General features: G+C 42.4%; 1 protein-coding gene across 1 annotated transcript in view; it reads left to right on the plus strand.

The window, feature by feature from the left end:
- Positions 1-26,206, plus strand: part of LOC117365127 (dedicator of cytokinesis protein 2-like) — a 1,549,644-nt gene that overhangs the window by 232,385 nt on the left and 1,291,053 nt on the right. Inside the window, exons 12-14 of the mRNA XM_033955120.1 lie at positions 13,564-13,643; positions 15,741-15,866; positions 22,779-22,903. Of these exons, the coding sequence (XP_033811011.1) occupies positions 13,564-13,643; positions 15,741-15,866; positions 22,779-22,903 (331 nt within the window). The remainder of the gene's footprint in view (positions 1-13,563; positions 13,644-15,740; positions 15,867-22,778; positions 22,904-26,206) is intronic.

Below are 26,206 nucleotides of genomic sequence, written 5' to 3' on the forward strand. Positions count from 1 at the left end.
GATTGGATGTGCTCCCTGGACTTGAAGGAAGCGTACACTCATGTTCCGGTGCATCCCGCCTTCCGCAAGTTCTTACGGTTCCAGGTGGGAGAGTTGCACCTTCAGTACTGGGTCCTTCCTTTCGGGCTGACGTCGTCCCCTCGAGTCTTCACGAAGTGCATGGTGGTAGTCGCGGCTGCCCTGAGGTCTCAGGGGCTTCAGGTCTTTCCTTACCTGGACGATTGGCTGATCAAGGCATCATCCAGGGAGGGGGTTATCTCAGCGACCCAACAGACTATCACCTTCCTTCAAAGTCTGGGGTTCGAAGTGAACTTTCCCAAATCGCAGCTGCGCCCTGCTCAATCCCTGCAGTTTATCGGGGCCGTGCTGGACACGGTTCGCCTTCGTGCGTTCCTCCCCCCTCCGAGGTTGGAGGCTCTGCTTCGACTGTGCCGTCAGATTTCGCTGCAGCGCTCCGTCTCAGCGCATCGTCTGATGATTCTGCTTGGCCACATGGCGTCGACGGTTCATGTCACACCGTTTGCCCGCTTGCACCTGAGACTTCCTCAGTGGACCTTGGCCTCCCAGTGGCGTCAAGATCGTGACCCACTCTCCTTTCCGGTAACAGTGACTCCTTCCTTGAGACGCTCGCTCCGTTGGTGGACCAACTCTTCCAATCTTTCCGGGGGTTTGCTCTTTCTCATCCCTCCGCATCGCAAGGTCCTGACCACGGACTCTTCGGAGTACGCGTGGGGGGCTCATCTCGACGGTCTGCGGACTCAAGGTCTATGGTTGGCGGAGGACCGTCTTTGTCACATCAATGTGTTGGAGCTTCGTGCCATTTTTCTGGCGGCTCGAGCGTTCTGCCACCTGCTGCACGATCAGGTTGTACTCGTGTGGACGGACAACCAAGTGGCAATGTATTATGTAAACAAGCAAGGGGGGACGGGCTCGTGGTCCCTGTACCGGGAAGCCCTGCGCCTTTGGGAATGGGCGGTCTCCCAGAACATCTTCCTGCGGGCGGTTTACATTCAGGGAGAGAAGAATTGTCTGGCCGACAAACTCAGTCATCTTCTCCAGCCGCACGAGTGGTCGCTAAACTCCCGAGTTCTGCGCGAGGTCTTCGATCGCTGGGGGACTCCTCAGGTGGATCTGTTTGCCTCCCCGGAGACTCACAAACTGCCCCTCTATTGTTCTCGGATGTACTCCCCAGACCGTCTCGAGGCCGATGCCTTCCTTCTAGACTGGGGAGGGAGGTTCCTTTATGCGTTTCCTCCTTTCCCTCTGATCTTGAGGACGTTGGTTCATCTCAAGTCATCCAGAGCCACTGTGATTCTCATTGTGCCTCATTGGCCTCGTCAGCACTGGTTCTCCCTGCTCCTTCAACTCAGTGTCAGGGAGCCTCTGCTTCTGCCTGTTTTTCCCTCTCTGCTGTCTCAGAGTCGGGGTTCGCTGCTGCATCCCAATCTTCAGTCCTTGCATCTGACGGCTTGGTTCCTTTCCCCTTGACTTCGGGTTCTGTTTCTCAGTCGGTCAGGGAGGTGTTGGAAGCCTCGCGCAAGGTCTCGACTCGGCTTTGTTATTCCCAGAAGTGGACCAGATTTTCATCCTGGTGTTCCTCGCACCATCTGGATCCGAGTTCGGTTCCAGTGTCCTCGGTTCTGGAATATTTGTTGTATTTGTCCAAGTCGGGGTTGAAGACGACTTCCATTCGGGTGCATCTCAGTGCTATTGCTGCTTTCCATCGGCATCTAGAGGGGAGATCTCTCTCTCTTCATCCTCTAGTGGTTCGTTTCATGAGAGGTCTGGTGAATGTTAACCCTCCTCTGAAACCTCCTCCTGTGGTTTGGGATCTTAATGTGGTCTTGGCTCAGCTGATGAAGCCTCCTTTTGAGCCTATTGACAAATCTCATCTTAAGTTTCTCACTTGGAAGGTGATTTTTCTGATTGCGCTCACCTCAGCTAGGCGAGTTAGTGAGTTGCAGGCTTTGGTTGCGGACCCACCCTTTACTGTGTTCCATCATGACAAGGTGGTTCTTTGCACTCATCCTAAATTTTTACCTAAAGTTGTGTCTGATTTCCACCTCGCGCGCGCATGCTCAAGGCCCGGCACAGGAAGCAGATTTTTGGGCACAGGACATGCTGATGCCGGCGATGCCGATGCGGAGGGAAGTAAGAAGAGGGTTCGGGTGGATTGGGGGATCTCAGGTGGTGGCGGGGGGGTGCCCAATGGCGGCGGGGGGGGTGTGCCGGTTCGCGAGGGGAGGGTGCCGGTTCTCGGGGGGGGGTGCTCGTACAGCAAGGCAAGCTCGGTTTACGAGGCACCAAATTTGCGAATGTTTTGCTCGTCTTGCAAAACACTCGCAAACTGGAGCACTCGTAAACCGAGGTACCACTGTACATGGAGAAATAGACTCATATTTATGTGAGTTATTTATTTTTCTATACCGTTCTCCCAGGAGAGCTCAGAATGGTACTTAAGCATTTTTCCCTGTCTGTCCTGGTAGGCTCACAATCTATCTAATGTACCTGGGGCAGTGGCGTACCTAGCATATGTGACACCCGGGGCCCATAATTTTTTGGCACCCCCCCCCCCCATCTGTATGAAAAACATGATTTTTAGTAACAATCCACACGTCACACATGAGTACCTAGGAAAAGGCAGCATCTTACATATGCAGTGAACAGTACAACATCAATACACCCATTGTAAAACTAAACAAGCCAGACTAGTACAGATCAATCCTACACCGTCAATCCTAACAGAAAACCATGTCTTTTGAACACACAGAACAACAGAAAACACCTTCGCCTAGTATGGAATATGTCATCACAAACTAACCCCTCCCTCTTTTACAAAACTGTAGTGTGGATTTTAGCCACGGTGGTAACAGCTCTGACGATCATAGAATTCTGGGCATCAGAGCTGCTACCACCACGGCTGGCGCTAAAAAACGCTCCACAGTTTTGTAAAAAGGGGATAAAATAGAAATAGGAAGAGAAGATGACGTAGTGAAACAGATGAGGCACCAGTAGCCAGTACCCCTAATCTTGCTGTCCTCTTTGAGAGGGGTTGGGTTGTGATGCCATGACACAGTATGGTGATTACAGAGTATATTTAAAGGAAAAGTATATGACTGTAACTTCAGTCCATGTGGGAGGCAGGACTGCAGTGAGAGAAGGATGAAAAATGAAGTTTGCGTAGATTGATTTATTACATTTTGTCGGTTCTAGCAACGAACCGCTGATAGCAATTTACAAGTATCGCACACTACAACCAGAAATATGTTATGCCAACTGTGGTATAATATAGCTCCCATATAGCAAAGGGTTTCTTGTAAAAAGCATTCTGAAAGTGCTCTTATTCAGAAATGAAGTGATACGTTGCGGTCTCTCCTGACAGTTACAAAGTATAAGTTTCCAAGAGGGAGCGCTCTAATAGTTTCTCTGCTGACAAATCACAGGGGGGGGGGGGGAAAAGACGCTAAAAATGAACATTGCCCTGATGTTCAAGACTTAACTCGATGGATTAGAAAACACTTAAAATTCTTACACTACTCAATTTTTTGAAGCATAAGCTTTCACGGCTGGGTCTACTTATAAAAAATCCGGACATATACCGTAAGTCTCAACAGAGAATGCATAGGTAAATCACCCTGTACCCAACCTCAGCAAAAATATCAAAAGGAGACACTCAAAAGAGTTTCAGTTTATTTCTGATTAAAAAGCTTTTTTTAAAAAAAAAAAAATTGGAAACAAGATAGGGAAGTGGATTTCTTTATCAATTGGCCACATTAGTCTTACATGTCAACAGTTTCTGTACTTGCTAAGACAATAGCATTTTGTATTTTTATTGTAATACTTTTTTCCATATATGGGAATGCTGCAGTTTTCCCCACTGAATTCTATAGAGCAGGGGTGTCCAATGTCGGTCCTCGAGGGCCACAATCCAGTCGGGTTTTCAGGATTTCCCCAATGAATATGCATGAGATCTATTAGCATACCATGAAAGCAGTGCATGCAAATAGATCTCATGCATATTCATTGGGGAAATCCTGAAAACCCGACTGGATTGCGGCCCTCGAGGACTGACATTGGACACCCTGCTATAGAGCAAGGATAAATACCGTAAGCATTTCACAGAATGCACATAAGTCAGCATGGTAATACAAATTTAAGCACGTATTAACGGGAGAGGTTTTGATTTGCTCTAGGTGGCTACGTAGTATGTGCTCAATATTTGCTGGTAAGTAGCTCCAGACACTCTCCATACTGTTCACTCTCTCAATAAGTTAGGCAACTCCAAGGTTGTTCTGAACCAACTGTGTACTCAAATCAAGTCTATTCAAGGAAAATAAATACAAATGTGGCAGAGGCAGATACATGACATGTGGGAACATGTAGTAACACTGTTATTTATAATCTGCCCAATATATGAGCCGTTCACAACTCCAAGTTGAAATGAACTCTGATATAGGGAATGGCGCGGGGACAAATTTTTCCCCATTCCCGCAGGAACTCAAGTTTTCTGTCCCGTCCCTGTGAGTTTTGTCGTTGTCCCTGCTCCATTTCTGTGAGCTCTGCCTTAACCACACAAGCCCCGAACACTTATGATTTTAGTGTTTGAGGCTTGTGCAGATGAGGACAAAGCTTAGGCACTGGTTGAATGAGGCATTATGACATCACAATCTGAGCTCTAGAATGTTGCTACTTGTGATTTTAAAGTGTTTGAGGCTTGTGCAGATGAGGACAGAGCTTGCAGGAATGGGGCAGGGACAGGAAAAGAACTCGCTGGGAAGGGACAGAAAAATGAGTTCCCACGGGGACAGGGGAAAATGTGTCCCCGTGTCATTCTCTACTGATATTCAATGCCTTGGCATGTGCAGCAGCTCTTCTCATTGAATATCCAGTTCTCCATGGTCCCCTACAGGGTGCTGGACAATATTTAGACCAGTGCCCAGTTAATTTAATTGTATAAAGTTAGGACGGCATTTTTGCTGTCCCTAATATTAGTTACTTAGTTGGATAGTGGATTGAAAATTGCTGCTAACTAGCTAAGTTTGCACTTTGCCTATGCCCTGTTCCTGGCCCACCCCTAACCTACCTTGATAGGGGATGGCCAGTTAACTGAGATATTCAACAGTACTGACTGTATAAGTGCCCCTACTTAAACATCCCCAGATAGCCTCAGGCAAGCCAATTTAAAGGCCAGGAGAGGAAAGCATCGTAATGTAGCCAAACAGTGAATCGCTGGTCAAGCTCGATGCAGTAGGCTCCCATAAGATAAGTGACCTAATATTGGTTTAAGAAATAATTTGATAATATACACTTATCACTCGCATTGAACAAACAAGGCCTAACTTCTTATAGTTATGCAGACGACATCACCATTCTCATACCAAAGCTCTCAATGACAGACACAATACACCAAACACTTGACACAGTAACGACTTGGATGGAAGACCACAAACTGAGACTTAACTCAGACAAAACTAAATTCATTCTCCTCAAAAATAACAAAGTCCCAACCATAACCAATTTAGAAATCAACTCAATCAATTACCCCATTCAAACCGCCCTAAAACTACTAGGTATGACAATTGACAGATGCTGCACCATGCAACCACAAATAAATAAAACAATACAGAAATCTTTCGCAATTATGAGAAACCTTAGACAAGTCCGAAAATTCTTTGAAAGAACATAATTGCAGTTCATAGTACAATTACTAATCCTAGGCTTACTGGACTACTGCAACATCCTCTACCTCCCCTGCCCTGCAACAATGATTAAACAATTACAAACAATTCAAAATACAGCTCTGAGACTCGTCTACTCATTGAGGAAGCACGACCACATTAAAGAGGCATACATCAACTCATACTGGCTTCCAATCCAGGAAAGAATACTTTTTTAAATTCTACTGTATACTATTTAAAACTATAAATGAAAATAGCCCAATATACCTGAACAACTGCCTCATCCAAACTATCTCAACCAGACATAGAAAAACACCCTCCCCTCCCCCAATCAAAGAAGTAAAATGGAAAAAAAACTATACGACGGCCTACTAGCCACACAAGCAGCATAATTAGATAACCAAATCGCCAATCTACTTATAACAACCCCAGCCTACAAGATGTTCCAAAAGGAAATAAAAACTATACTCTTCAAGAAATCCCTGAAAAAGGCTTAATACCACGAGTGCCTTCCTTCTTCCAATCTTCTCCCTAACCCACTGATACTACCTGACCCACTCTTGGAAATGACATTTGATCTTACTTTGTAACCCTCCATTTATAACTCTTTTTATAATCCGCCTTGAACCGCAAGGTCATGGCAGAATAGAAATCTCGAATGTAATGTAAATATCTGGAAAAAAAAGTTGTTGTTTTTTTAATGCCGATGATGTGTTCTCGACCCCAAGTTTTACACTATTTAGATTTCTTCCAAAATTTGGGAGGGGCTCTGAGGCTTTTTCCTCCTTTATTAATGATAGCCATGTGCGTGTAGCCTAGGTAGGGCTAGGAGTTGCACGATACCATCACACTGTTTGAGCTATTATTATTTATAGACAGAAGTTTAGATAAGCTACACACGTTCAGTATTGGCTTTATTTATTCAGGATTCAGGAGCCTATCCTGGCCATTTAAATGACTTTGCATATCAGGCCCAATGTTCCTGAAGGTGAATACTCTTTATAGCTGAACCCTAATCTCCTTCCTTTTAGCAGATGCCTACTGTTGCCTAGAAATCAATATAGTGAACTTTTTAATATCCACTTATAGTTAGATAATAGCTGCTATGAGACTTAGGGACTTCAAGCTTTTGATGCTGTTCTTTCAATGCAGGTTCCTCTGGGGTGTTAAGGAATCCTTATGAATTATATAATTATACACAATAAAGTCTCTCCTTCAGCCCAGTGGATGCTCCTTGACCACCAGTAGAAGGGATTAAATCCAGGTCATTTTGCTGGAAGAAATATACATATAGCTCAGTCTCCCTTGGAAGGGACACACAGTGTGTTCCATTCCTTCTTACAACCAATAGGGCATTTTTGAAGCACCTTTAAGCCACCTAAATGCTTCTGGATCATTTCTTGACTTTTGTCTACCAGATTTAGTAACACAGCATACAATCTGTATACCTACTGAGTTATAAGTCTAAGATTTAGGATGGAAGACTGTACCTTAATGCATATTGTCAGAAGCCAGGAAGGCAAAAACAGCTATTCAGATATGAATCAGGTGGACCACATTTACGCAGCTCATATGTTCTCAGAAATGGATATATGGGGAAGGGGAGGGGGGCTACAAACTCATCTGCACCAGAGATAGAGAGAGCTGGAGAGCAACATTCATAGCTGCTATGCTATTGGCCTCACAAATGTGCTCTCTATAATTTCAATGCTGATTAATAATATAGAGATATTTTAAGGCCTCTCGTGGTGATATACTTGAATGATATCCTCATCTACTCAGAAATAGCACTGCACTTTGTACCAAAGCTGAGAAATGTTCCTGTGGCCAGGAATCCCAAAAGTTCCCTGAATGCATAGAGGGGCATAATAAAAAAAACACGTCTAAGTCCGTTTTGGGCCTAAGTCACTAGTCGCCCAAAGTCGGCAGTGTCTAAAGTCCATTCTCGAAAAAAACGTCCCCCGATTTTTTTTTTTCCAAAAAATTGTCTACTTGTACAACCAGCCGTTTGATCGTCCAGACTGCTGAGTCGTCTATCATTATACCCCATTCTTGTCCAAAAAATTGTCCAACTCAAAAATGCCTAGAACAAGACCTCTTGGACGTGAGTGGGGTCAGCAAAGTAATGGACTGGACACCCAGATCTGGCATCTCACAGGGCACTGCTTTGAACTTCAGAAAAAGGATGCCACATAAACATCTTATGACAACTCCCTTATAGGTCATGGTGAGCCCCCACAAAACCTACTAGACTCACCTGTCTACCACCCCAATAGCCCTTCTGACTGCAAGTGCCACCTATATGGCAGTACAATAGTGGTTTATTTTTTAGGGGGGTTGGGAATGCACATGTTTCACCATGAATGCAGTGGTTAGAGTAGTTTATGGGCCTGGGTCCTCCTCTCTATGATTCATTAGCCCACCCCCCAGACCACTTAAGCCACCTCTGTGCAGCTCTACTAGGCTTTCCTATGCCAGGTGCTGATGTTCTGGAGGCAGATATGTATATTTTTATTCCGATTTTTATGGCAGTGGGTGGGGGTGGCAGTGATCACTGGGGGAGTGTGTGGAGGTCTGTATTTTGTCCCTGCAGTGGTTATCTGGTCACTTTGGATACCTTTTTGCCACTTAGACCTGTTTTTAGATGGCCTAAGTCACCACGTATAAGCTCCGTCAAGGCAGTGTGGTTAAACTTTCGGTTATACTTGCAATACGACTAAGTCTAGGTCGGCCCACGTCCTGCCGAAATCCTGCCCTCGCCACTCCTCCTGAAATGCCCCTTTCAGCTCTGGGTGTACAGCAGTACTGAAAAGGCCTAAGCTGTTTTTCGATACGTCTAAAACCCGTTTCAATAATCGGCACTTGGACAACTTGTCTTTTAGATCGTCCAAGTACCGATTTAGGCCGGTTTTTTAGATTTATTTGGTTTTTGATTATGAGCCTTATACTATAATTCCAGGGGATACAGACAATCTCAGTAATGTCACAGCAGTATCTAATTCAGGAGCCCCACAAAGCATCTGAGATAGTCAATGCTCTGCTGGATTTGCACATTTTATTTGAACAGATTTTTTTTTTTTTTTTTTTTTCAAAATCATGACATTACTGACGTCCCCGAGAATAACAATTGTTTAAAAAAGGAAGTTTCACTGGACATCGTATGTGCAAAAATCTTTCTGAAAATTGAACTTTTTGCTCTTCTGTCCTGACTCATGTGTTCATTAGTGGTAGAAACAGACGCATCTTATGGAGTAGTTCTATTGCAGTAAGAAGGTCTCTATCATGTTGTGTGCCCCCCGTGTATCCTACTGCTGGAAGCTATCACCTGCAAATTACAACTATGCCACCTTTGACCATAAATGCTTCCTTTGGAAAATGAAGGTATTACCTTGAGGGAACCACTCATCTAATGCAATTGCCTACTGGCCATCGTAACCTGGATTATATTTGGGCAGCTAAGACCTTGAACACAAAGTATTTATACTGTTCTTTACATAATTTGATTTTCAAATCACATCATGTTTTACTACTACTACTATTAATTATTTCTATAGCGCTACCAGATGTACGCAGCGCGGCACAGAGTCACAAAGAGTAAGAAAACAGTCCCTGCTCAAAAGAGCTTACAATCTAAACAGGCAAGACAAACAGTTTTCAAGTTTATTAATATTTTATATTGTATTTCAAAAACATATAAGCAGTTTGCAATACATATAACAACCTAAGCTAAACTAAAACTTAACCTTATATACCGGGTCTTTAACCAAAGGAAGCTTGACGCGGTTAACAATAAAAAAATTTTTTAAATAAAGTAAACTGAAATACAAGAATTAGTTTACAAAATGTTTAGCGAATAAAAAAGTTTTTAGAAGACATCAGATTTAAAAATTTGATTTTATATGTTTTACTTGTTTGTGTACTTTAATTATTTCATTTTATTGTTCAACATCTGGCATGGCAACTTGCTTGTCAAGAAGAGGATTTATACAGTTTTACGAATAAATAAGTAAATGTAAAGTAGTGCATTGTGCAGGAAAAGAGATATTTATAAATTTGTTCTCCAGTACTGCATTATGGGTAACTTTATCTGGATTGAGGAGCTTAGGCATTCCCAAGGGTAGCGTTGGCAGGGTAGGGAGAGGGGGGCTGGGGTTGAATTTATGCTTATATGTTATAAAATCACGTCTGTAAAATATATGAGTATGGTTAAGAACAAGTAAGTTTATGTTTATTTAAGATTTGATCGACCGCTCCTGCATTTTACTGACCTAAGCGGTTTACAATGTATCAAACTAAAATGAAATTAGGTACTTGAGAAAAACTACCCTATCGGTTCCGAAGGCTCACAATCTAGCTAAAGTACCTGATAAACTAAAAATAAGTAATAACAACATATAATACATTACCAAGATCAAAAATCAAAGAAATAGAAATAATGAAAGAAGATAAAAAAAATGAAAAAATAAAACAAATTTAAGAGATAGAAAAGTCTCTGAAGCGGCCTGATAGCAAACAGTCATATTTTAGTGCAGGTCTTAATACAACTCCCGGCATATCACATTTCACAGATCTGTCACTGGCAGAGCTTGAGAGCATCAAAGAAATGAACATTTCTAAAACATATCCACTAAAACAGTTATATGAAATAAATAAACCCAAATCAACATGAATCAGTACAAATTAATACAAATTAAGGTAGATTGCGGCAGTGGCATATGTGACACCAGGGGGCCCATCATTTTTTTGACCCCCCCCCCCCCATCTGTATGACAAACATGATTTTTAGTAACAATCCACACGTCACACAAGATTGTACCTAGGAAAAGGCAGCATCTTACATACTGCAGTGAGCAGCACAACATCAATACACTTGTTGTAAAACTAAACAAGCCAGACTAGTACAGATCAATCCTACACAGTCAATCCTAACAGAAAACGCTCTACAGTTTTGTAAATGGGGAGATAGAATAAAAATACGTAGACAAAGGTTAAACCGAAGCACCAAGAAGCTGGACTCTGCATACAATGCAACACCACAGAAACAGCGTTGCATCTCCCCTAAAGCAAAAAATAAATAAATAAATAAATATAATTTTTTTCTACCTTGTCTTCTCTGGTTTCTGCTTTCCTCATCTTCTTGTCACTCTCTTCCTTTCATTCACTGTCTACTCTTTCTCTGTCCCTTCTATATGGCATCTTCTCTCCTTCTATTCCCCTTCCAGAAACTTTTATGCCTCCCCCTTCCATCTCTCTCTTCACCCACATTGATCTGGCATCCATCTTCTTCCCTTCCCTCCTCTAATGGTCTGGCATCTCTCTCCTCTCTTCTCCTCTCCTTCCCTCTCCCACACCCGCATGGTCAGGCATTTCACTCTCTCCTCTCCCTTCACCCCACTTCCATCAGCATCAGCCCCCTTTCTTCCCCTCCAATCCAATTCTATCCAGTATCCTTCCCCCTTATGTCTCTTTCCCCTTTCCCTGCAATTCCATCAGCATCTGCCCCATTCTCTCCCTCTACCATGCTTCCATACCACCCTAACCCCCTTTCTCACCCTTCACCACGCTTCCATACCACCGACCCCTTTTCTCACCCTATACCACGCTGCATACCACCCTGACCCCATTTCTCACCCTTCACCATGCTTCCATACCACCCTGGCCCCATTTCTCACCCTTCACCACGCTTCCATATCACCCTGACCCCCTTTTTCTCCTTCCACCACCCTGCTATGCTCCTTTCCATCCAAATCAGCAAGGTCCCACGATGACTACTTCTGCTGCCTCTGCTCCGGAAGATGTAAGTGACGTTGGAGGTGGGCTGGGCTGGCAGACTCAGAGATTTGCGGTAAGGTCCTGTGATGACTGCAGCTGCCGTCCCCCCCTCCCCCCCAATGTCACTTACCGCTTCCGGAGCAGAGGCAGCAGAAATAGTCATCGCGGGACCTTGCTGCAATTCATCGCAGCTGCCGTACATATTTCAGAGCAGAGTCGGCAGCCATGCTGAGGTGCCGCTTTGTGCAGAGCGGGAGCTTCCAGACCCGGCTGGCTGTGCACCCCCTTGAAGCGTGCACCCAGGGCGGACCCACCCCGGTAAGACACTGGATTGCAGTCCCCATTCCATTATTCAATTTGGGAGAGCCATTTGAAAAAATGTGCTTTTAGATGTCTCTTAAAATTTTGAAATGATTCTTCCTTCCTTAACTCTACTGGTAAATTGTTTCACAAGAGTGGAACCAAGTAGAAAAATGCACCATTTATGGTTGAGGCAAGGTGAGCCTTTGAGATATGGGGAACAGCTATTCTATTGTCATTTAAAGATCTCAATGAGCAACTAGGTGTGTAAAATAACACTAGATTAGAGAGATATAATGGTTGTAACTCAAATAATGCCCTATGTGCCAGCATCAGGATTTTAAATTATTTTTTTGTTTGTTTGAAATAATTTTTATTGAGCAGAAAATACTGAGCAACCACAACAATGCAATAGGGAACATAAATTCTATGTAACCAATGGAATTTCAAATATAATGGAGTTACATGATCATAGATGTGTGCGCGACCTAACAGCTGAATTGCCGCATTCTGTACTGTTTGTAAACGTTTCAGTTGGCCTAAAGTTATTCCCGCTTATACCAAGTTGCCATAATCCAATTTAGATAGAACAAAAGCATGTAACGATTTCTCAACAAGTACACATTTAAGCCCATAAATTCTCTAAAATCATTTTCAGAACAGAAATGCAGGTATACTTTTGTTTTTAAAACTCAGTGATTATTCTGATATTGTACCAAAGCTTTTAATTAATGTCCAACTAAGATAAGAGATCCTGTAGATTGCTAATTCTTTCTCATTTATTATTTTTATTTACCCAGCTCCCTATTCAGATTTCCATTTTTTATAAATATTAGAGGGTTGTAAGAGAGGCACCCTTTATGTGAAATGTGTGCCTGACACCTTTTATGTGAAGTTCACAGCAGTGCCCCTAAAGTGCCCCACTGCACTGTTGACATATCTGTGTGGCTAGTCCATTAAAATGCTGGCCCCTCCCATATCCAAGTGGGCTTGTTTTGGCCGTTTTGCATTTGTACATTTTGATTTTTCAAAATGGCCAAAAATGATAGACGTCCTAAGAGCCAAAACATCCAGACAAGTCATTAAAAAAAAAAAATAAAAGATAGGTGTCTCTTTCAGTTTTCAAAATGGCTATTTTCCCAACCCAACTTCCTGGTCGCAGGACAGGATGTGACGTCAGAAGAGAGTTGTGACTGTTGTGAGCAGCAGGTGGAAAATATTGCTCACGCCGGCAAACATTTTAAGAAGTATGTGGGGGACAGGGGTGGCGCTCAAGTGATGAGGGACAAGGGGCACACATCACTGTGGGGAAGAACAGGGGGCACACAGCACTGTGATGCCAGGTGCCACCACCTCAGGTGCCAACTTCCCTAGCTAAGTCAGTGGTGCTTACACTCCAAAAAGGGAAGGTTTGTTCAGTAACTAAGTTATAGAGAAGTTTCATTTATATTGTGTATGTTTTAAGAAGAATAGTCATGAAATTATTAAGAGGAAGTCTGATATTATACACCCTACTACAGAAAAGATAAGGGCATGTGGTTATTCCACAGTGTCTCGGCATCCTCTCCTAGGGAACAGTTGAAAGATGAAGTTGCAGTATGTCCTGTAATTTAATGAATGTATTACAGAACTGGAAATGAAATCAAGGCTCAAGAACAGAAAGATGACTTTTTGGCCTGGACAGCAGAATTAAAAAGCAGCGAATATCTACCTCAATCTTCATCTATTAGCTGCCACCCCTAATCCATCTCGTTGGAAAGCAAAAGGCAGGCTGTGGGGAGCTGAGGCCTGACACGGTGTCATTATTTTTCAGGGTGGCTGTGGAAAATGATTTTCTTCACAACCTGATAAAGAAAGCTGTTGATGCCAAAGACATAAACCATAAAGGACAAGGTAATGAGCCTTTCATTCCCTGGGCCTCTCGCTCTCGTACTGATTCACTGGTTCTCTCTACTTGATTCCACATAACTTCTCTTCCTCACTCCACTAATTCTCTGCCTTTCCTTTCTGATTCCCTTACAGTTACTGGTGATTTCTCATTCTGCGTTCATTGGGCCTAATATTCAGCTGCTAGGAGGTAGCCCGGATAACTCCCATGGTGGCCGGCATGAATATCTTGGAGGGGGGGTGAGACCATTAAAAAGTTAACTGGCTAAGTCAATATTCAGCACTAACAGGCTAAGTTTATAACAGCTAAAGATAAGCCTGCTATTTACCCAGTCCAGTTTGGCCACTAAACTTAGCCATTCAGTGCTGAAAATTGCCAGCTATCTCGAAATAAAGCCAGTTAATTTTTAGCTGCTGTGAATATTCAACAGAGATAACAGTTATCTCTTGCTTAACCAGTCATCTACCGGGCGCTCTAAGTGCGATACTATAAACAGCGCCTAGAGGATGATTGACAGCCACGCCTAATATTGCCTATGAATTAGGTGCCATTTATAGAATCAGGCCCTAAGGGCTAGATTCTATAAATAGTGCCAAAATTTCTGCACTGATAAAGGCCCCCTTTTATCAAGTTGCATCAAGGTTTTTTTTAGTGCCAGCTGCTGCGGTCAAAGCTATGACGCTCATAGGAATTATATGAGTATTGGAGCTTTTACCACCATAGCCAGTGATAAAAAAAACAATTTAAAAAAAACCTAACACGGTTTGATAAAAGGGGGCCAAAATTTGGTGCTCAGCAATATTCTATTAAGGGCACTTCAGCATGAGCAATCTATAGCGGTGGCTCCCAACCCTGTCCTGGAGGACTACCAGGCCAATCAAGTTTTTAGGCTAGCCCTAATGAATATGCATGAGAGATTTGCATATAATGGACGTGACAGGCATGCAAATCTGCTCCATGCATATTCATTAGGGCTAGCCTGAAAACCCGATTGGCCTGGTGGTCCTCCAGGACAGGGTTGGGAACCACTGAATGATCTATAGAATAGCATTGCATGCCAAATTCAGCACTCAACTTTGGGCACAAAATTTGGCACTATGTCAGCTGAAAACTGGTGTAAATCCTGGCATACAAATTGGATGCAGATCCCTATTCTGTAACATTGCATGCATCTTTTGTGAATGCCCTTGACTTGCCCATGCCCCTCCAATGGTCATGCCCCTTTTTAAATTGCACATAATCCAATTTAGGTGCCCATATATAGATCAGTGGGAAGCAGACTGGCACCCAAATCATAATTAGTGCATTTCTCCCTGCAAATTTGCACGTTTAAGACTTGCGACTTCGGTTATTTGCGAATTTCTAAACCCTGACCCATCCCCACCTCCCGGACCTGTCTGCACCTTACCTTGTGGTCTAGCAGTGAAGCCCTAACTGCTCATTAACCCCCCCTCCCCTCCATTTATAAAACCGTAGTGCAGTTTTTAGCACTGGCCACAGTTCTGATGCTCATAGAATTCTTATGAGCGTCGGAGCTGTTACCACCGCGGCCAGCGCTATAAAATATGCTACAGTTTTGTATAAGGGGGAGTAAGTGCTTAACACCCTTTATTAAAAGGGCCCAAGTCTTATTTTTGTCACCCTTTTTCTCTCCTTCTTGACTTTTTTTCTGTTTTTTTTATCATTCTTGCTTTTCTTCTATTTTTGTGGTCCTCTTTTCTCATTTTGTTACACTGTTTTCTCACTCTTTCATGACATTTAGGAATGTTCTATTTATTTATTCAATTTTCTATACCATTTTCCCAAGGGAGCTCAGAACGGTTTACATGAATTTATTCAGGTACTCAAACATTTTCCCATGTCTGTCCTGGTGGGCTCACAATCTATTTAATATGCCTGGGGCAATGTGGGGATTAAGTGACTTGCCCAGGGTTACAAGGCACAACGTGGGTTTGAACTTGCATCCTCAGGGTGCTGAGGCTGTAGCTTTTAACCACTGCGCCACACTCTCCCCCTACGTATGAGTGCTGATCTTCATTTCATTTGTGACTCTTTTTATTGATATCTTCATTATAGCCTGTTTTCTTTTCCGTCTGCTACAGGATTCTGGGTGTCCATGAAAATGCTAGCTGGGGATCTGAGTCAGGTGCGTAAGGATCACCCTCACCTCATAGACAGAAGCACTGTGGTGGCAAGGAAGTTAGGGTTCCCAGAGATCATCATGCCAGGTAAGTGCATGATTCCTAATCTCCCTTTCATAAGCCACAGCTTTCCTCTCTGATTATTTCTAATGAGGGCAATCTTCAAAGAACCCTCAAAATTTCAAGCGACTGCTTACATACCTTGCGCCTGTTTTTTGGCGCTTTTCTTTTTTTTTTTGCAATTTTCAGACAAACCACTCTAGATTTCTTAATTCAATTTAATGGGGCTGCTTTTGAGACAAACATGGGGGAAGCCACTGCTTGCCTTGGGATTGGTAGCATGGAATGTTGCTACTATTTAGATTTCTGCCAGGCAATTGTGACGTTCAAGGCAAAACTCGGATGTTTGAGGCTAGACCCTTTTCAGTAATGAATAAGTGCCAAAAAGATGGCCAAACTGGATGCATGAAGGTATGACCTTCCCTTACTCCCCCAGTAGTTACTGTTCCCCCTCTCACCCCCAAATATCTGAATGAAACTGTGCATACCAGAGTGTATGACAGCTTCAGATGTTATGGCCAGCGCTAATGGAGCAGAAAGCAGGTCTCTGGAATAACCTGGTAGTCACTCAATGGACTGCAGAGAAGGGGACCCAGGCCCATATCCCACTCTAACTACTACACTTGTGGTGGAAAGTGTGAGCCCAACATAACCCACCCAAAACCTACTGTACTAACATATACCGTTTTCAAAAGAGAAAAACATCCCAAAAATGGCATAAACCGGTAATTGGATGTTTTAATCGCCGAAATGCCCAAAGTGCCAATTTTCAAAACTACTTTCCTTAGATGTATTACAGGGCATTCACCCTGTAAGGGAGCATGTAAGAGGCATGTTTTGAGTGGGAATTGGGCAGGTTTAGCACTTGGACGTCTTACATGTATAATCAAACCTTTTTCAAGATATCCAGGGCATCATTTAGATATTTGGAGTTTGACCTGTTTTAAAAGGGCCAAAACGTTATCCAAACTGACCAGATGACAACTGGAGAAATGAAAGTGTGACCCCCCTCCAATAAGAACATAAGAACATAAATAGTGCCTCTACTGGGTCAGACCAGAGGTCCATCGCGCCCAGCAGTCCGCTCACGCGGTGGCCCATCAGGTTCAGAACTGTATGTTAATCCTCTAGCTATACCCTTCTATTCCCTTTTCTTTCAGGAAATCATCCAATCCCTTCTTGAAACCTAATACCGTACTCTGTCCTATCACATCCTCTGGAAGCGCATTCCAGGTGTCCACCACCCTTTGGGTGAAGAAGAACTTTCTAGCATTGGTTCTGAATCTGTCCCCTCTCAATTTTTCTGAATGCCCTCTTGTTCTTGTAGTTTTCGAAAGTTTGAAGAATCTGACTCTCTCCACCCTCTCCATGCCCCTCATGATTTTGTAAGTCTCTATCATGTCCCCTCTAAGTTCCTAGTGTTAATTGGCCCCCTTCCCAATCCCCAAAATCTGAATGAAACAGTACATTCCTGTCTCTAGAATAGCAGTACTTGTTATGGGAAAGCCTAGTAGAACAGCACATTGGTGTCTTAAGTAGCCTAGTGAACCACAGAGGTCCATAAGCCCACCAAAATTCTACTATTGCCATATATATGCCACCTGTAACCATAAGGGCTATTGGAATGGTAGACAGTGAAGTGGCACTCTAGGGGACGCTATGGAATGGATAATGAACAATATGTGTTTGTGGAGTATTTTGTGGAGTTTTTCTACAAAAATGCCTGCTTTTCATATGGTTCTCGGTAACTCTAGTTAGATACAAGCATATGTGTTAGTTAAAGCCACGCCCAATAGAAGAGTACGAAAAGTTGGTGAATAAAAATCTGAATATGGATGTAGCCAAGGCCAGAAAAACACACTACAGATTAATATTAAGGAAAAAGCATAATAATATTTTTAATGTACTTTGCTATTAAGCTAGATCATAGAGGAAATCAGGATATACATGAACTCCATCTTGAGGTAGTGACTCCATTTTGTTCTCTGTTTTTCTGTGTCTTCTGCTTGGCTTTACTCCATTTTGTGTTCAGCCTATGTCCCTAGTCTTTGTTCAGGTTTTGCTCACCTTGAGCTTCCCTCGTGGTCTAATTGATACCAGATGGACTTGAGCAGGATATACTGGGCATAATAGAGAAAGTTTTCTTGCATTAAATATGAATGAAATACATGGTATGGATGGATGAAGGGACCACGAAAGAACAAACAAATGAATGATTGATATATGAAAGATATGTGAAGGAATGGTGTGTACTTAATTTCCAATATTTGATATATATTTTCAACCTAAAGAAACTTAAAGGAAGCCTGAACGCAACATCTGGTAATAGTTAAGTTAGAATCTGAGACGCTGCACTAGTCCCCAGCATAGGAAGGGGGGCATTGAGAGCCCACACTTAGGAATGTGCCAGTGTAATTTGAACCTGTCAGTTCTTGTAACGTTCAGAGAAGGGAGGGGGAATATCCCTCCTCCTTTGTCTGACACTGACAGGAAGGGCTAAGAACTTTTCAGCAGGTTAAATAGACAAACTGTCTGAAATAAGTTTTGAGAAGGACAAAAAGAATATTGAATATGTAATAATAAAATGTTTATATATATTCAGAAATGAATGTAAACAAAAATATGATTTCTGGAACTTTTATTCCATGTTAAAAATAAGTTCTTTGTCCAAATTTAAGGACAACCTCTGTTAATGGTTTGGCTGACAGCCAGTGATGTCATGCAGGACAAAAGGTATATAATGAGGAGCAACGAATTATCGAGTTGAGATCTTTATCAGAAGGCCAGCTTTTGGCACTGAAAAGAACTCCCTATGATGCAACTAATCTTTTGAGTTCCATGATGGAAATAATAAAGGCAATAATTATTTTATTTTAATATAAAAAACTTGCGTCATAAGTCATTTTCCATGTATTTTTTTATTTTACACACCTTGAGTGAAAGCTAGCAGTTCAATTGGAAACTGCTGCTTAAAGAGTGTGCTGGCGTCCACTTACCCATGCTCAACAGGTGGGTATAGTAGGTTTTTTGGGAAGTTTTGGAAGGCTCACCATACACTACAAAAATGTTTTGGTGAAATATGTACCTGGAGTCCTTCATGTGAAGTTCACAGTAATGCCCCCTAAGGTGTAGGCATGTCTGTGTGGTCGGTCCATTAAGATGCTGGTCCCCCCCCTACATCTAAATGGTCTGGATTTGGACATTTTGAACTTGTCCATTTTTGTATTTGAAAAGAAAATTAGATGTCCTAAGGGTCAAGATGTCCAAATAGGTCATTAAAAAAAAAAATTGGATGTCTAGCGGTTTTGAAAATGGATGTTTTCTCATCTCGACTTTTGGATGTCTTGCGGGAACCGTCCAAATTCGTACGTAGACACACTATCGAAAATGCCCCTCTATGTGTTTTAAATGCTGGTATTTAATATTTCCATATATATATTCAACACTCATCTGCAGAAACAGCAGTATTAAGTTCCAAGGCTTCATGGTAGGAACCTATTTTATAATGGAACATAGGCACCTAGGCATATTCTGGAATCAGCATGCCTAAAATATAGACCTGATGTAAGAGCAGGCACCTAAATGCAGCCGGGACATTGTGGGCTTGATTCTATAAGTTTCCTAGTGGCACCTGACTTATAGGTACCACTCTGTATGGTTGTCAATCAACTTCTAGGTGTCCTTTATAGAATCATGTCTAGTGGCGCATAGGCATACTTAGGTGTTGCGAGGCATCTTTGTGGTAGGCGCTGGTATATTAGACCAGGGTTTCCCTGGTCTACTTTACTGGTGCTTAACTGCAATGCATAACAATGCCTAATTCAACCACTCCTATTCTCCGCCCATAACCACGCCTACATTTCAGGTAGGTGTCATTAGGTGTTGAAGGGCATCTCGAATTAGGCATCGCTAGGCGCCACATGGATAGCCGCACAGAACCTAAATTGATCATTGAAATAATAGTCTTTTAAATCAATTTTAAATGGTGTGGTCAATTACCACTCCGTTTAAACCAATTAGAAACAATTAAGTTGCACGTGGAACTAAGTTAGGCATCACTTGGCATCTGTGATTAGGGCATCTAACCTAGGAACCATTTATAGAATTAGGTCCATGGAGCTCCGCCCGTGCCAAGCCCAGGCTTTGCTCCTGGGTATGCTCCCCTTGCAATTTTATGCTATGTACAAGTTAAGTGGGCAATTGCAGAATAGCACTTGGATACCCTGTTAACACTTACATAGGTAAAGGAACATATACACACTTAACTGTTACCATTCTAAACATATCTACATGTGACGCTCTGTAAATGAGGGAAGCTAGATTATAGAAGTGCCTTTCGCATAAGTATGGGGTTAATTTAGAAAGCATATTTTCTGTCCCAACCAAATGTGCATAGCTATATGGATAGTGGCTGAATATTGCTATCTGTACAGTTAAGAGGAACAGCCACACTTTGCCCTCACTCTACCCCAGCACTGGGATAGTCTGTAAAAATTTTCATGCCACTGAAAACTCATATATATATATATATGTATGTATATATGAGTTTTCAGTGGCATATTTATTTATTTATTTATTTGAATAGTGGCAGCTTTTGAATATTGGTCCCTTTAGTTTTAAACATGATGTCACACAACAGAGAGGTAAGCATAAGATCATAAGGCCCTAAGTACAGCCATGCTGGGTTAGACCAATGGTCCCTCTAGCCCAGTTTCCTGTTTCCAACAGTGGCCAATCCAGGTCACAAGTACCAGGCAGAAACTAAAACAGTAGCAACATTCCATGCTACTGATCCCAGGGCAAGCAGTGGCTTTCTCATGTCTGTCTCAATAGCAGACTATAGGCTTTTCCTCCAGGAATTTATTTATTTAAAAAATTTCTATTCTGCCTATCAACTAGGTGGATTACAATTTTCACATACATAAAATGTGCAAATTTAGAATAAAAATAAATCAAACCCTGATTTCAAGATTTACCCCCTCTTTTACGAAACTGCGATAACAATTTCTAGCACGGGAGCTGCGTTGAATGGCCCGCGCTGCTCCCGACACTCATAGGAACTCAATGAGCATCAGAATCAGTGCGGCTCTCCACGCTAGAAACTGCTATCGCAATTATGTAAAACTATCGCAGTTATGTAAAAGGAGGCCTTACCCCCTCTTCTACGAAACTGCGCAGAAAGCCTTGCTGAATGGCCCGTTCTGCTCCAAACGCTCATAGGAACTCAATGAGCACCAGGATCAGTGCGACTCCCCATGTTAGAAACTGCTATCGCAGTTTCGTAAAAGGAGGCCTTACTCCCCTCTTCTACGAAACTGCACTAGCAGTTTCTAGTGCAAAGAACTGTGCTGAATGGCCCGCTCTGCTCCTGACACTCATAGCAACTCACTGAGTGTTGGGATCAGTGCGGCTCCCCGCACTAGAAACTACTATCGCAGTTTTGTAAAAGGAGCCTTACCCCCCCCTCTTCTACAAAACTGCGCTAGCAGTTTCTAGCGCAGAGAGCCGCGCTGAATGGCTCACGCTGCTCCCGACGCTCATAGAGTTCCTATGAGCATCGGGAGTAGCGTGGCTCTCTGTGCTAGAAACGGCTAGCGCAGTTTCATAGAAAAGGGGGGTTAGTCTTTGTAGGAACTATCAACATCTCCTTATTTATAGAATGCTTTATCCAAAACTTTCTTTGTTCCTCAGGGCACAAACCGCAGGTCCAAAGGAGCAACACTTGATTTTTTTTATGCTCTAGTTTTCACTAGCTACTTTTTTTAGAATTTTCAGAGGCTTATCTTTAAAAATTTGTCATGTGAAACCCCCCCCCCCCCCTTTTGGAAGACCAAGCCATGAACTTCCTTAACAGTCACTAATCACGGAATTTTTAAAAGAACTGACTAATAAGGTGATGGCATTTGATATGTACCACCCTTCTGTGATTACAATCAAAGTGGTTTACATATTATATACAGGTACTTATTTTGTATCTGAAGCAACGACAGGTTAAGAGTCTTGCCCAGAGTCACAAGGAGCTCTAGTGAAAACTGAACCCTATGGTGCTGGTACTTAGGCCAGCGCTCTAACAATTACGGCCCTCTTTTACTAAGGGCTCCTTCTACTAAGCTGCGATAGCAGTTTTAGCGCGTGCTAAATTGCCGTACGCGCTAGACGCTAACGCCAGCATTGAGCTGGCATTAGTTTTAGCCATGTAGCGCGGGTTTAACGCATGCTAAAAACGCTATCGCAATTTAGTAAAAGGAGCCCTAAGGGTCGCTAAATACTCTGAAGATCATAGGAATTCTATGAATGGAACATTTAGTGTTCTGGGCTACAGTAGTAACCTCTACCACGGCTTAGTAAAAGTACAACTCCTCTGTGAGCTATCACAAACTAAGGAACCTAGTTTAAGCGGGATAATGGGCAATGATATTTGCCCTCTGGAACTACAGGGCAGGCAGAACTATTCTGGTTTTCTTGAGGTTAAACCCAGCCTTGTGTGATATGAAACAGATATCAATAAAACTTGCTATATTTATACTCCATGTTTTTTTACTGGCCTATAACAATGTTTAAAATTTATTATTTTTCTTCCTACTTCCTCCAACCCCATATTTGTCTATCTCATATATTTTTATACATTCTTTCCCTCCTTTTTCCTCTTCATCTTTATTTTTCTTCTCATTTACTCTTTCTTTCTCTCTTTCCATTTTTTGTTTCACATCTTTTTCTCTGTTGCACTCTTTTCTCCTACCTTTTTTCTTTCTATTCAGTTGAAATCTGTTGAATTATTTCCATTGAATTATTTTCTGTTTTCTAATCTCACTCACTCTGTCCTTTATTCCCTTTCATTTTTTTCTCTTTTTCTTCATTGTGTATCTCTTTCTCTTACATTGTTTGCTTTTTTTATGTCTCTTAATCAAGCCTTTCTTGCTTTTTAATGACTTATTGCAGGAGATGTCAGGAATGATATTTACCTCACACTAGTGCAAGGAGAGTTTGACAAATGCAACAAGAAGACTCAGAAAAATGTGGAAGTGACTCTTTGTGTTTGCGATGAGGAAGGGAGCATTGCCCAGGTAAGAGTTCACAGATACTATCTTGTACCTGGTCTTTCCCCTTGATTTCACTTAAATAGTATAGTCCAGTGCTTTGCAACTAGTTTGCAAGGGCACACTGGTATGCCTTTGAAAAGTACTTGGTGTGTTTTGGTGACAAGAGCCAGGGGTGTGGGTAGGCATGGGCTCAAGTATCTCTTGCCCCATCTCTGTTAGTTAGCTAGTCTTTTGCTTCCTGCTGCAACCAAGCACAGTACCGGGTAAAGCTTTGGATTCTCGCCCAGAAATAGCTAAGAAGAAAAAAAAAATAATAATAATAATTTAAATTGAATCAGATTGGGCAGACTGGATGGACCATTCGGGTCTTTATTTGCCGTCATCTACTATGTTACTATGTAACCACTCCTTCACAGGAAGCTTGGGAAGGCAGGGGATGAGCCTGAGGCAGATAAAGAAGACCAAGGGGATAGATGATGCGAAACTCAGTTGTCCACTAGATTTGAAGGTTTATTGCAAATATAAATATAAATGGCATTCATAGAGGCCTGACAACGGCCATGTTTTGGCAAAATATGCTTGTGTCAGAGGTCCTCAAATTATGATATGCCAAGTTAAAATACTAAGTTTCTCTGAAACTGTCATTTTTGCAGTGTGAACACTGAGATATATAAGACCCAATATTCAGCAGTACACTTTCTGCCCAACGTGAGTGCTCAATCCACATATTCAGTGCTGGGCCATTTCTACTGACCAGCATTGAATATCCAGTTTTATTTTGTCTGGCTCTAACTTAACTGGCTAAGTGAATATTCTGTGCTAGCTAGTTAATATTGGGCAAATATAAGACTGCTGTTTATGCAGACTGATTTGCCACTAAAATTAGTCATCTAGCGCTTGAATATTCATGGCTAGCTAACTAAGTTACAGACATATTCAGTTAGTTTGGACAAGTTCCTGAAGGAAAAGTCCATAGTCTGTTATTGAGAAAGACATGGAAGAAGCTACTACTTGCCCTGGATCGGTAGCATGGAATATTGCTACTCCTTGGGTTTTGGCCAGGTACTAATAACTTGGATTGGACACCATGAGAACAGGCTACTGGGCTTGATGGACTATTGGTCTGACCCTGTAAGGCTTTTCTTATGTTCTTATGCTAACCATGAACATTCAGTAGAGAGAACCAGCTATCTCCCACTGAGTAATAGCCAAACGCTATTTAACCAGCCAGGAGTCATTCCCCGCTGATTCAATAGTGCTGAATATCAGGGGGACAGAGCTGAATCATAACTGAAAACTTATCAGGCTCATATTCAGACTGTGGGATATTGCCAGCGATCTCCTGCAGTCTATGGCGATACTGTAAATTTAATGCCAGCACCACAATTAGGCCACTGGCATTGAATTTCTAGTCTATTTTTGGCTGGCCGGAACATAGCCAGCTATGCCAATATTCAGCAACTAAGTCTAAGGCTAAGTCTTAATGGTCAAAGATATACCACCCTTTTAGGCAGTTGCATTGGGCTGCTGAACTTAGCTGGCGAGCCGCTGAATATTGCAGTGACTGTTGTGCAAAACAACTAGTCACTGACCAATCCTGAGATCAGAATATTCAGCATGAGATATCTGGCTACCCCTCGTTGAATATAAGTGGATAGCCAGCTATGTTCTATTTAGATGGCCGAGAGCTATTCCTGGTCATCTAAATAGAACTGAATATTAGACCTTATGTTCTTAAGATTGGAGGAAAATACTACTATTACTGTTTAACATTTCTAAAGCACTGAAAGGCGTACACAGCGCTATTCATTTGACATGCAATAGATGGTCCCAGCTCTCAAGAGCTTACAATCTAGTTTGGATAGACAGACAGAAAATATAGGGGTAGGGGAGTTCCTTGCAGAGAAAATGATAGGATGGACATAGGTAATTTTACAGTAAGTGGGAATTAGGAGTTGAAAGCAGCCTCAAAAAAGTAGTCCTTTAGCTTGGATTTGAATAATGCAAGAGACAGATCCTGACATTATTTTGTATTGAGGCAATGGAGGGTTAAGAGTCTTACTCAGAGTAACAAGTTCTTAGGCCAACGCTCTAATGATTAAGGCCCTCTATTACTAAGCCATGATAGATAGAAGGGATGGAGTCTGGAGTTGGCAGTGGAGGAGGCTGGTACGGTTAGGAAAGAGTTGACCGATGAACGGAGTTCACAGGAGGGAGCATAGGGGGAGATAAGTGAGGAGAAATATTGAGGGGCTACAGAATGAGTACGCTTGTAGTTCAGTAAGAGGAATTTGAATTGTATTCAGAAATGGATGGGGAGCCGGTGAAGTGACTTGAGGAGAGGGGTAATGTGAGTATGGTTTGCTCTCATGGAATATAAGTTGTGCAGCAGAATTTTACACTGATTGGAGGGGAGAGAGATGGCTGAGTGGAAGACCGGAGAGAATCAAGTTGCAGTAATCCAAGCGAGAGGTGATGAGTGTGGATAAAGGTTTTAATAATGAGCTTGGAAAAGAGAGGTCAGAGTTTGATAATATTATAATATAATATATATTATAAGAACTGAGGAGCTTTAGCAGTTCGTTGGATCTGAGTAGTGAAGTAGAGAGAGGAGTCGGAGAGTTGTCAATGATGACCCAAGTTGACGAGACAGGGAGGAGGATAGTGTTGTCAACAGAAATAGAGAATGGGCGGAGGTAGTTTTAGGTAGAAAGATAAGGAGCTCAGTCTTAAGAATATAAGAATTGCCATAATGGGACAGACCAAAGATCCATCAAGCCCAGTATCCATCCAACAGTGGCCAACCCAGGTCTTAAGTACTTAGTTAGATCCCAAGTAGTCTTAGCTATATTCAGTTTTAGATAGCGATGAGACTTCCAAACAGCAATGTCGGTCAGGCAGGGTGAGACTCAGGTTTAGATTTCTGTAGAGATATTTGGTGTGGAGAGGTAGATCTGGTAGTCATCAACATAGAGGTGATATTGAAAACCATGGGAGGAAATCAGTACACTTAGGGAGGAAAAGATGGCAGAGGTTGAAGAGAGGTTGGCAGAATGGACAGATGGAAGGGGGGGGGGGATTGAGAACTCATGGAGAATCTTGTGAACTTTGTCATAGAATAATTGCCATCATCTGGGGTAAAGTGATTGGAGGTAAGGGCACTTTGAATAGAGAGTTGAGAGTGGCAAAGAGATGGCGAGAGTTAGAGCTAAGAGAGTTAGTTAAATGAGCATAATATTCCTGTTTGGCAAGTGAGAGAGCAGACTGGAAGGATGTCGGCAGGAATTTGAAGTGTATAAAATCAGCACATGTACGAGATTTAAGCCA

The sequence above is a fragment of the Geotrypetes seraphini genome, chromosome 1 (genome assembly GCF_902459505.1).
Source record: "Geotrypetes seraphini chromosome 1, aGeoSer1.1, whole genome shotgun sequence".
In the NCBI taxonomy this organism is placed as follows: domain Eukaryota; kingdom Metazoa; phylum Chordata; class Amphibia; order Gymnophiona; family Dermophiidae; genus Geotrypetes; species Geotrypetes seraphini.